General features: G+C 39.3%; 1 protein-coding gene across 1 annotated transcript in view; it reads right to left on the bottom strand.

Annotated features, from left to right (window-relative positions):
* The window catches only part of LOC122413506 (neurotrimin-like), a 109,079-nt gene extending 96,007 nt beyond the window's left edge, over nucleotides 1-13,072 (bottom strand). The window contains exon 1 of the mRNA XM_043423913.1: nucleotides 12,991-13,072. Coding sequence (XP_043279848.1) covers nucleotides 12,991-13,060 — 70 coding nt within the window. The 5' untranslated portion in view covers nucleotides 13,061-13,072. The remainder of the gene's footprint in view (nucleotides 1-12,990) is intronic.
* Nucleotides 13,073-13,459: the final 387 nt, after the last annotated feature.

Below are 13,459 nucleotides of genomic sequence, written 5' to 3'. Positions count from 1 at the left end.
CAGACTTAACGCATAAACCATGTCCAAATTAGTATTTCTCACATAAAAATAATGTTTTTGTACTTTTTAAATATCCTTGAAACTATACCGAAAAATTCGCTATGCTGAGTTATTTCCGTCCATCCTAAAAACATTCCCGAAAACAACCGATTTTTTGACTTTCTGAAGCAGGAGCTCCTCTTAAATGAGAATACTAATTGGGTAAAAGATACAATCTTGAATAATTAAAGGATAAGATGTACAGTCGCTAACGATGTTGATAACTAGTTGGCATCCTTGAAGCATAGTCTCATTAAGTTGATAGCATGTCAGTGAAATAAAGAGCTGTAAATGCGAGCAACTTTCCAAATGAATTCCTTCAAGGTGAATACTCGCTGTCCGAAAAGATTGCTCAATAAGGACCCATTGACTTTCAATCGGATTATCATTGAGCGAGTGCTCTGGCTAACCTGATACAGCGATGGCAGATTCTGTTCAAAGCTTCATTCGTATCGTTCTTCAGAAATGTTATAGATTCAAATAATAATTAATTAATTAAAATGCTACCAACTATTAGTTGGATCGACGACGCAACTGAATTACAAAGAGAATTTGGTTGGTTGGATTTTCAGTGTTTTTCTCTGACAAAAATTCCATACCAGCGGAGCCTTCACGACGCATGCGTAAACGTTGCAAGCTCCCTTGATATATTGGAATAAGATTGGAGCCGACTAGACTCTTCAACAACTCTGGGATAGTAACGCGCTCTTATTTGACAAACTGTGTCCAAAAGACGCTACAGCGTCTTCACGCTGAGGATTTAAATGATAGTTTTCAAACGGCAAAGGCACAACCCTGTGTAATAAATTCCCTGTAGTATGACTATCTCCAGGAAGTTCCTTGTTATATAGTCAGAGGGACATTTCAGGTATTCCTTTCGCATGACCGTATTTTTTGGTGACGCAATTCTTTATTAAATGTTTGTTAACCTGACCTGAAATTTCGCCAATTTATTCGCATGCACTTTCGCTTTGCCGTAATTTAAAATCAGTTAGTTGTAGAATATTCGGGTTCGCGAAAGGAATACCTTAAGGCCGAGCCAGCATCTTGGTTGCAAGTATTGCAGCGATAGTTTTCGAAGAGCTAAAAGCACGAAAATCAAGTTACACTGCGTATCATACTTGAGTTTCCCCTTACCAATGGTAACGGTAAAAACTAGCGACTGGTACGTAGTGCTAGGTAACAGTAAAAAAAGTAACTGAAGCAAAAATTTCGCAGTATTTATCAATAGCTGCTGCTCCCTGTTCTCTTCGAAAAGGCTACTAACCACGAGGACATCTCCCTGAAATTATTGGAGATTCATTAGCGTGAAACTTTCCTACGAGCGTGAATCGAAGCAGGACGGGAACGCAGAGAAAATCCAAGACCACCTTCTCTGCCCAGTGGCGAGTTCCCGTTCTCTGTAATTTACTCGAGCTTGTACCTGTCGAGCATGGCATGTGAAGGAGTAAACGTGTGCTTGACACTCAAAAGTCCATACGAGATCGTATCACCGTATCTGCGGAGCATAAATTTAATTTATGCTGTCACCACTCATGTATACGATTTATGATTCATTTCATATTCCAAGATAACATTGTTGGAGTTAGAAAAAACCAAACAAAACTTTCTACCAATGAAAAAAGTCGTTAATTTTTCCTTCTTTTCACAACTCCTATGAACTTCCTTCTGAAGTTATTGAAATTCAGCTCAATAATTTAACATCGCTGTTTTATGGAAACTGATTTATCTCCATTAGGATTAATGCCATACGACAAATGGGATTCAGGGCATGATCGTAATCTCATTCTGCCATGGTCGTCGCAAACTAAAATAACATGCAAAAAATGACTTTTGAACAGAATCCCACTGACTGGGATCGAGGAAAATGAATTATTTTTGGTACAAGAACGGTCCATCTAAAACGTCATTTCATGTAGACATCATAACATCTGACACTATATTGAACAGATGTGAATAAAAAAAATTTTAATTCCAATGACAATCTGTTCACCCTTTTCGATTACGAAATTTTTCATGAGACATTGTCAAATCCAACAACTTTCGTGATAAATATTTCTGTACATCTGATGTTAGCAGTAAAAATGATCTGTTCCTCCTTAACCTTTATGCTCGACATTTATGACTCAAAAGCAAACAATTTTTTGGAATATACCAACACTCTCGATTATTGCGAATAAATAACCAAAGAGCTTATAAAACTTTGAATGTTCCATCTTTTTTCAAACTAAACTGTGAATAGAAACTCTTTTATTTTCCAAACAACAAACAGAACATCAAAAAAACCTACTGAAAAAAAACCTTTTTTCAAATGATTTTATCGCACTGACACAAATTCATATGCATGTAGATATTCAAAAATGTTAAGCTCCTCTTTCATATAAATTGGTTTGATTGCTACGTATCATTCATTACCCACCAGGTCGACCTTCGTGTAACGATATCAAAAAAATCTGTCCAATTTGTATAACAATGAAATATGAACATGACTTTCAGAATACAGCAAACCAAATGTGATTAAATTCGCAACATTCTCAATGATCATTTGATACATTCTACGTACACATATTTTCAGACAGTGCTGAGCGGTTATTACGCTAATGGGAGTAAACTTTCTGCAGCTCACAAACTTTCCAAACATTGTGAGTAACAATACACTAGCAGCAATGGCATTCGAAAGCTTACGTCAAAATACATAGAATTTATCAAATATTCCTCTTGATTAAACTATCCATTCTATAATTATTCATTCTAAAAGCACAAGATAAAAATCTGCGACCATCTTTCAATAAGTAACTGTAATTCCATATTTTGTCATCCAAATATTCATTCTGAACAAAATTCCCAAATTCCCACTGATTAATTGCAATTTCTACAACATTCTAAATCCTATCGATCATTAAAAAATCATTTTCGAAGTTGAATTGATACGTGGAAGTAGTAAAACCGCGTTTAGGATCAGACGAGTAAACGGAAATGCAGACCAAAAAGCTAGTCGTATGCTTGTATATTTCAAAACTGCGCATTTCATAATTTACACCGTCCCGGTAGCCACGTTGGTAGTTTTCTTGTATCGTCGTTCTGTTGAAATCTCTATATATTTGTCCCTAGGGTCTGCTTACGGGAGAACAGTCCACGCGTGTTCTCGCTGACATATGAAAAGGAAAAGAAGAAGAAGAAGAAGAAGAAGAAAAAATAGAATGAAACGGAGAACCTCGAAAATACTATGGAGCGGTAGTTTTTATTGCTCGTGTTTGCCTACCCCAGCGTCAATCATTGGGTCTATTTTGCAAAGACGAAGATCGATATGACGTGCTTATGGCGTATGGGTCGTTCCCTGTCGAATCAACCGTTGCCGAACCGTACAGCTGGCGCTTTGCCTTAAATTTTTTTGTGTTACTATGCGCCATTATAACCGATGACGTTGCAAATTACTAACTCATCAGTTTTTTTAATTTGTACGTTTCCCTGAAAAACCAGAAGATAAAAAGGTGTATACAAACTCTCAGATAGGATTCTCGGACGGTTCTAAATTTATCCTACCTTAAAAGCAGAGAGCAACCAGGTGCCAACGAAGTAATAGCTCTCATTGAAACGATCACTAGATTTGGGAAAATTGATATGCTCACTGAGATGTTCGGCGAGGGTCTCGCGAAAGTCTCACATGGGCACATGCACGGAGAGTTTTAATAAAACTTTTTTCTAAAGATTTGCCAAGACTCTTTCCAGAACTCTCCAAAAACTCGTCGGTACAATCTTGTCACAACAATTTGAAAAAAATCGTTGCAATTGATTGTTCAGTTTCGTCTTCTTCAATGGCGGAATTCAATCGATATTCATGAGTCATATATCAGTATCAAGAAAAAAGGTTTTTGCTCAATAAATTATTCGGACTAACCCCATTTTGACAGCTCCAGACATGCGGCAGCCCTCGACACAATCCTTTGTGTAGAAAACGAGGGTGACGAGCATTTTCATAAGGCAAGATATTGTCAAGCGAAACCTAATGACAACAATGATCCATACGCGCCTATTAGGACTCGTGACTTGTCTAAAAGTCATTATTATCTTGGATCACCAGTAATTTGACAATTTTCACAAAGGCATAACTGAAAAAGAAACATTTGTGAATTTCTTATGCATAAATATTTTACTGACGGGCCTTACGACTCTCTCTCTCTGTACCGGGCTACCGTCAATACCACTAGCATATATACGAGAAGGCTTTTCGTCGAGGAATATGATCGGAAGGGGCCTCGAGAACGACTCGGGACAAAACCGCGACAAAACGTGAAAACTTTTCGTCGTCGCGGTAAAGTGGTTCGCCTTTGCCACGCTAGTGATCCTTCGACCGGGTTTCCCTCGCGTTTCTGACGAACAGTGAAGGAAGAAAGAGAGAAAGAGAGCGAGAGAGAGAGAGAGAGAGAGATTGTCGGAGAACGGAGGAAGCGATATAAAATTTGAATAATGCGCCTGTCGTCGCCCGAGAGTCCTGTACGTTCGCTCCGGCATCCCCGTTCTCCTCAAGTATATATCCCGAGCGCACTATGTCGTGTACTCCTTCTTTTTCTCTCTAAGGTTTTCATGAGGCCTGGAGACGACTTTTACAGTGAGGTGAAAAAGTCAAAACTCAGAGTGACGACGAATCTCTACCAAGACGTAAGTTTCTCGTGAATACGCTTCTCCGATATACTTCGATTGAACTTTAGACCTTTTCTCAATTCACAATAATAGAGCTTGCGCAAACGTGGCAAACACTCGTTTAGCTTATAAAATAAAATGCATTATGGACGATAACAATTGCATAAAAATATGTTGAATTTACAAAACTAATAATAAAATATGCAACGAACGTAAGCCGAGATGTCATTTCAAATGGGAAACCAAATCGAAACGAACTTTATACGGAGGCATGACATCATGAAAATATCAGTAAAATGAAATAAAAGAAATCTGCAGAGTAAGTGCCTGTTTAATTATAATGAGAGAAAGCCCAGCATTTATCTTTGTTTGCGTTCGCAATCAACCGATTTTTCGATGCGTATATGAAAAGGAAGAAATTCGTTTGATTTGAGATACGATCAGTAACATAACTTACCAAGTGTGACAAAATTCACAAGCAATTGAACGTAGCACTCGATTGATTCGAGGCTTACCTTTTCAATCTCACTTTTACTCCACTATCCATCGAATCTGATTGTAATGGAACGCCAGGCAGGATTAATGTAAAAACATCATAGAATCCTGTCCATTATGGCAACAAATTCGTGCTCCGATCCACGAATTCCCAGGAGTGCTAAATTTTGAGTGCATCGGGTGGAAATTTTCAACACTCCGCTTGATGACTACCAGAAAGACCGATTTACGGTATGTTTCGCGGTGCATGACAAAAATGGTCCCATGTACTCTCACCGTTTTTTAATTTAATTTTTTTATTTTTATTTTTTAAATTCTTTTTTTTTTATTTTTTTTTTTTATTAACGTCCCTGCTGGTTTATCACGATCCGAGCATATCCCACAAAACGTGCGTTGGAAACGGTAAAAACTCAAACGATCTAACCCTCGCAGGATCCAAGCGTCACACGGGACGACGAGAGCTTTTCGAATATACGATATGCTCGTGTAACGCGTGGCTGACCATTTTTTAGTTAATCACCGCCATCGAACGAGCGAGAACAGGCAGATGGACGGATGAATGGATAGACCGAAAAAGAAAACGGTTTGGAAGAGGCTCGACACGTTTAGAGAGATACCGGATTGGAAGAGGGAGAGAAGGAGAGAGGAAAGCTATCGATTAACTTAGCGGAAAAGCTCTCTCACCGATTATCGGACTGTGAGAAGAAATAAAGCGAATTAGAGCGAGAACGAGAGCGCGGGGATGCATGTATATATGTTTATTCGGGCTCGTGAGTTAAAGTGGACGTGGGAAAGCTTGACGAGAGGGCTGCCAGCCTATATTTGCCGGTTGAGATTTCCCCATTTGATTGCACCTAATTCGCAAACAGGAAACCACTGCGACGAGGACACAACGCACCGTGATGTTTGCACGGCCAATCGGTGTTTAAAGCGAGAGGGAACAGTGGTCGCGATGAGGGGTTTGGCGCGCACCCTCCAGCGAAGCTTTACATTCTTTCAATATATACATATCTGCTGCAAGCTATTTCAGGTGACATACTCATGCCGTTATTCCCGGCTTTTTAAATTCGTACGAATTTCTTCTTTTTTTGTGTGTTTTTCTATGCAAGAAAAACGAATTAGTTAATTGGTGCTCTTCAGTCGATTGATTGTTTTTTTTGGCTTTCACAGCTAATTGAATTCCCGAACTCGTTCTCATCCGCATTTCGGGATTCCGAGCGCGCCGACGCAGAAATTTTCAGTTTAAAGCGAACCGACCGGAGTTTTTTCGTTCATTCGCGTTGTCGTATTTTTAAAAAATGATCGCGACCGAATCTATTAAGATATTATCAGTCTTCAATTTTGCTATCCATATTTTTGAATAAATTGTTTCCTCACTAAGAAATTCACTATTTTCCATTCTCATCAATTCACATGACACTCGATCCAGAGCTACTTTTCGCAACGGGACAAAAGCCTTCGGGATTCCGAATAAAAATTTGTGCTAAAGTGCTTTGTAGAAAGAAAATAATTTATTCCATCAGATTAATATTTTCCCACTGTTAAACCTTTGCAATTCGTAGACCAGAATTAACCACTTCCTCTGAGAGCACAAAATTATCTCATTTTTTGAAATTTCAATAGACTCTTGCATCACCAAACCTTCGAGCAGCCTTAAATAATAGTTCGTTAAACTGCTCAAGAGACAATAGGTATTGATGATCGTGGAGCCTGAGCTCGCTGCCTTATTGCTGAATAAATTGATTACCATCGACGTCGGAGTAATCTTATTGGGGGGTGTATTCGAGTAATATCATTTTTAAACTAATTTCATCGAAATAACGAGGGTCTTGGCGTTTATTTATGTCCATCATGAAAATTGTCATTCTTAATGAAACCTGATTAAGGCTTAATACCCTTTCAAAAATAACGTTTCTCGACATCCACTCTGAATTATTTGCATTTACGACTCAAGCAATTAGTTGTACAAATATTTCTGGCGTCACTGAATTCAGGAAGCTTTTGTTGGATACAAGCTGTAGAACACTGTCGAAATATTGAGCAGCTTTGACGAGATATAATTGGAATACAAATTTGTTTCCTTGCCACGATGTCATCAAAATACCTTCTACTGAATGGGTAATGTGTACAAGACTGCGTTTGAAGGAGGAAGCTGAACAGAGGATCCTAAAAACGTGAAGCAATCCTGATCCAAGCTCGGTAGAAGATATCAACGGAATCGTTTACCTTCATGAAATATGTAAGCTCTTAATCCGATCATAAGAAGTGAACAATGTTGACCTGGCTTCGATATATCACTAAGCCCTTCAATTTTTTTGTGTGCAAGGGGATCGAATGAGATGCAAAACGACGAATTATTGTTATTGGGATTCACTATTTTTTACAAATTTAGTTTATATTTTCATGCAACTCAAAATTCATCATCGACAAAACTCTGCAGCTATGGTAATCGAAATATCAGTAACTTTGTTCGTCAATTTAATCCTACGAGCATGATTTTTACTTCGTTTGAACATGAAAGGTGGCGAAGATCATTCGTCCATCCGGAAACCATTGAATGGTAACGTCAGTTCGTTTTACTTATTGATTGATTGTAAAAAGAGATCCTCTGTTGGGTCGTGCACGAGAGTCGCTCCTCCAATGATATAGAGACACTAAAATTTTACTCTTAGATCATTTTGCCTTCAGCCGTCACTATTATTACCTTATCCTGCAATAAAATTCGAAATTCATGACGTAGCACACCTACGGGGCAACGGTAACGGAACAAGGGCGTCATGTAGACTTCGGAGAACTCCATCTCCTCTCCTCCGCCCCCTATCCAATCATCTTCGTTTCACCTATTATTATCACCGAGCACACACAAACACACGCGCACACACATGAGCAACGTAAATTTCCTTTCGCGAGGCTGACAGGTGACACGCGCGTAATGACATGACGGGAGATTGAAAAAAAATACGAGGCTAAAGAATCGACTGATTCTTACTTGCCACATTGCCATCGTGCCTTTTGTTGCCTCGCTTGTAAAGCAACATTCATCAGAGGCACCCCACTCGAAAAATTATCACCTTTCAAAGCGGAGGGATGACAACGAGGGCCCGGAACACGGATCGGATGTGGTTCGAAATGTAATTTGTAAAGTTCTTACACCTCACCGACGGTTTGTCGATCATCGACGATAGAATAGATGAAGGATGAATCGGTTATTTTCATGAAAATTTATTCTGGTTAGGAATCAAATTGATGAGATTTCGACTGAATTCCAAGGCACCCCGCTGACTATGGAGTTTTTCATGTTTTAAAGTTTTCTTCATACTTCCGTTGAGTCCGTAAGTGTTCGAAGCGTTTCGACGACGGGCGTCGATTCGAATTTGTGGATTTACAGAGTAGAGCCTTAATTTCCACAAAACTCTGTGCAGTTCGTTTCCGAAAGGCCATTCTTCGATGGTTTCTCACGAAAAAGACGCGCCTGGATAATTTTCTAAGCTCAGACACTAGAATGACGATCGTCCGTCGTAAAAATGAGCACGCACTCCTTCGCGAACAGCGACATCAATTCAGTTTGCAATGCCTTAAAAAGTGGGTCAATTTTCATTTAAGCACTCCATGAGATTGACACGAGTTTGACCATTGGAGAACCAAATGACAAAGTTAGAATCGTCCCTCATTGGAGAGAACAAACAAGCGGAATTGAGGAGCAATAATACTGGAATGTGAATACTGATTTATCCACGTGACAGCTAATTGACTGACGGTTGAGTGGATCGTGGGATGAAGAAAGAAGAGGACATCATGTTCAGACTCGTGTTTGGGCGACGTGGTATAATGGTATAATCACAAAACGATTGGCACCTCACCTAAATCGATGCAATTGAACTCCTCTTACACCGTGTCTATTCCCCTTCCCCCTCTTTTACTTCTTCCAATTATTGCTTCAGTTTTGCGTTCGAACGAATAACTGACTGACGATTGCCTTTTAACCCGTAGAGACCACACTGGTGCAAATTTGCACCCACGAAAATGAAGAAAAAAAAAAAAAACAGGTTTTCAAAATTCCTTTTTTTAATATAAAACTTTATTTTTCCATTTTTTTAATGATTGTACTCGATTACTAAGGAATCGTTACCCCTAAAAAGTCTCGTTGTAAGATTAATTCCATACTTTCATGGATGAAATAAAAACGTTTTGAAAAGTCCAAGTGCAAATTTGCTCCAGTGTGGTGAGTGTGTGACCTCAAAGGGAGTGTGGCTTTTACGGGTTAATGGTTGTGCTAAAATGCTCTATATATTCAATGTGACAGGCCATCGCGCACTTGCATTTCGTAACAAGCAATCAATGTTAACCATCCATTGTTCAGTATTTATTACGTCTTTGTCAAAGTATCTGTGATTGAGGTAGTTCATGAGGACGTTTGACTCGAGTGCTTTCGCCGCTCGAAACTGCTACGGGAGCAACACTAATAGGAATATCGTTTACTGGTAGCGCCACGCTTTAAGTGCAGGAGCTACCAAGCCAACAGGATCCCACACTGAGAAAAAAATCGCTGTAACAATTAAATGTCTTTAGTTGATATTTCTGTTGCTTGATCTAACTAACATCCGCTTGGGATAAATAAGGAACAGTTTATTTATCCGAATCACTTAATTTTTGCCTATGTGAATTAACTGAACGAGTGAAACTAAATCTTTTGTTCAAAGAACTCGAAACATTTGTTCATTTCTACTTAATTCACGTACACTTTTATCATATATTTATTTGAATATCAAGTACTGAAGTATCCGAACGATTTTGTTGAAATGTATTATTATATTAGCCAACACGATTTGTGGAAAATAACAAATAATTTTGATAGTCGGATTTATTCTTCGCGTAGCTTAACTAAATTTTATCGATGACGAACCAAATCAATTGTCCATACAAATGTCTATCTCGAAAGTAGAGTTCAGTATATTTTGTATCATTTTGTTAATTCAGCTGAAGGTTTTCCTACCACAACATAATCTACGGAGATTCAATATACAATTATTTTCGTAGCAACAGAGTATGACGTTAAAGTAACCCAAACATCGTCACACAACCGTCAGTTTCGTTAATCCAAATCGCTATCTATTTGAATAATTATCTAAACATTTTTCAAGTGTTTCAACCAAATTTGTTTCTCAGTGCATGAATTTAGGTAGTTTGGAGAGTAACGGGGAGGTTTGCACTCACAATCTGACATTTATTTTCTCTGTGTGATGAACGGGCAAAAAAGCTGGAAAAATACACAGTAATGTTGGAGTCACCGGAACTACAGAATGGACGTCAGCATTTTTGTAATTGCAACGAAACAGCTACTTTCTATGTTAACTGAAATGTTTTCTAAAGTTAATTGTCGTGTAAAAATACAAAAAAAAAAAAAAAAAAAAACAAGTTGATACAGTCCGCAAATGTAGCAAGTGTTACTAATTCAAGAAATTCTCTTAGTTTTTATGTAACACGCATACACATTGGGGAACACTCGCATTTGTTGAAACAACCCTGTCTCGACGTTTTACGTATTCATACTTATTTGCATTTACGATCGTTCAATAATACGCGCACCCTATTCATGCTTCTGCAAGGGGCAAAATCGTACAGACATATGCTATACCTAAACGCTACGAAACTGAATGGAAGAAAGAGATGAAAGATGGAAGTGTTATTTTGCCGAAATAGCTAGCAAGCTGCTCGTATCAATTTCGTTGCAAAAGTGATAATAAACGCTGAAACGATCTCAGCAGCAAGCCGTTTCATGAATAACGAGTATTATCCCCATATCCATTCTCCCGAAGCCATACCGGCTATTACGATCACGTGCGAGTCAATACGCCGCTAAGGAAATCCCAAGTATATACGATTTTTCTAGAATCTCATGCCTCACACTATCCCACATTCTTATGTAAATTACAAAAAACAAAATTTAAGATAACGCTTCGTTCGATCGCACGTTATCTTGCAAACGAGAAAAATTATTAAAAATCACCTTGCCCAGATTAGTTGACAGACTGTCCGGCGCAATTTCCTACTCGCCCAAGGCGATCTCTCGGTTGAGAAATAATCGATTTTTCCGAGTACTCGATTTTATTTATGCGCTGCATTCAGCGCATAAATAAGACAATCAAACCTTCACGCACCTTCGGAACCGTCAGCGAATAACAAATCACAGTTTCCAGTACTCAGAACTGCAGCACGGAATGCTTTCGGTCGCGAAAAAAAGCGCGTCTGCACAATGATTGTAATATTTCACGAGGTTCACACACCGATGCTAAATTCATTGCATTAAAATCTCCACATCTCATAAGTCGAATTGGAAACGATTCGAATACCGCTCCACGTCACGGTGTGCGCAGAGCGCCAGCCACATGCGAAGAGTACAAAGATTTTCCAGTTTTTTTTCCATGCTACTTTTGGGAAAAAAGCTAAGTGAGGCGCGAAAATGTCGAAAAATTCTTCGTCATACTCAAGGGTTATTTCGTTCCGTTCGCGCAGCAAGCGCTATTTTTTCAGTCCAACTGCAGAGAGAGTCGGAAAGAGAAGGAAGCGAGAAAAAATTTCACAAGCTCCGTTGCGACACAACAGCGAGACGCGAGTGATTATCACGCGATGGGGAGAATACAGAGGCCAAGCTTTGAGTTCGTTGTACTTGCACCTTGGGGCTGGCTGAAATTCCGCTCCTTGCTGCTATAATTAATAACCCTGCCACCTTCGGGGAACGCGGGGTGACAATGCAAACTCCCTGCATCAAGGATATATCGTTGGCCGAAGCGTGCTACCGAGAATGGAACCAATGGAACTCACACTAGCCCATTAAATACACAAACAGTACAAGAGAAACTCAACTCGGGCCGAGGGGATTGAAGGGAAATGCACTCTACATTTCTATTTTGTCGAGACGCCTGCATGCACTTCCACGCTTTTATAGAAACTTCGTTATGCATGTATACTCCTTAAACAAATATAATCACGAAGCCCGACCCACCCCCCCCCCCTGCTCCTCACCTCTTTTTCTGACAAGTGACTAATCGCACTCGACTAAGTAACCGGTTTGCCACACGTGCGATTACATGGGATTTAAACGGAGATTGACATCAATCCGAATGAAAAATCATTTAAGAGTATGTTATTGCAATTACCGAGCTAAGGATAAATGATGAGAGTTGGAAAAAATGTGAGATTTTTCATTGACTTTGATCCATCAGTAAAATCGACGTGCATCGAGATGTTCGTTGAAATTTCATTTGATCGATATTAGTCATAACTTTTGCTTTACTGGATGCTTCATCGAATTATTCGTTGGCTTGAAAATTTCGTTAATAGTGAGAATGAATATTGTCGATTTTGGTAAAAATAGTAGGGGTTTGATAACTGCACAATGACGCTATGGAGCAGGTTCAAAAATTGTGGATGTTACTATAGAATTTGTCGCGTAGTTCAAGAACGGAGCGTTGACGGATGGTCAGTAGTTGTCAACGTTTTTGATAGTCGTTCCAAGGATACTATCTTTTGACTTTTTTTGAAATTCTTGGATCAACGGAGCATCCGAGTGGACAAGAATTTTTTGGTGTACTTGAAACAAAAATTGTCCATTCGAATTAACTTCGTCGCAAATATCTCGATAAAGAACGATCATTTATAACTTTTTGTCACGATGGAAGGGTGTGATTTCTGAAAATCTGTTGCGACAAAAAATTGTGGCGTGGATTGTAAACAGCTTCGATTTGAAATAATCCACCGACAAATCTATGATCCACGTAATCAAAACGATGATTTTTTAAATTTGTTTCTTTTTACCTGGTGCCGGATCGTGGAGCGCATTGGCCCACGTCGCGAGGAAAAGGATCAGAACCGCGAGAACGAGCATTGCGACGTTCACGACGCGCGAACGTCAACTAAGGGTTGCGTGCCCTCGTCGGGAAACTCACGCTGTAGTTTGCCGTGTGAGCGGGCTCTCCCGCCAACACCAGGGCGCATGCGTTCTCTCGTTTTGAGCAGAATCAACAACGAGAGAGAAAGATAATAGGAAGGTGGAAAGGGGCGAACAAATAAAAGGAGATAGACAGGCAGAGAGAGGAAAAGGGATAAAACGATCACGATTTTCCGGATGGCAGAAGAGTGGGGAATTATCATCACTTTCGTTATTCACAATGCGCCATTCTGCCACTCAAAAGTATGTGAAATTAGTGAATAACCGTAGTTCATTTACTTTCAAGCGCGACACAATTATGCGACCTCGATCGGTACGTTAACAATTAAACCTCTC

The sequence above is a fragment of the Venturia canescens genome, chromosome 1 (genome assembly GCF_019457755.1).
Source record: "Venturia canescens isolate UGA chromosome 1, ASM1945775v1, whole genome shotgun sequence".
NCBI classification, from domain to species: Eukaryota; Metazoa; Arthropoda; class Insecta; order Hymenoptera; family Ichneumonidae; genus Venturia; species Venturia canescens.
This window is presented reverse-complemented; position numbering and strand designations above follow the sequence as displayed.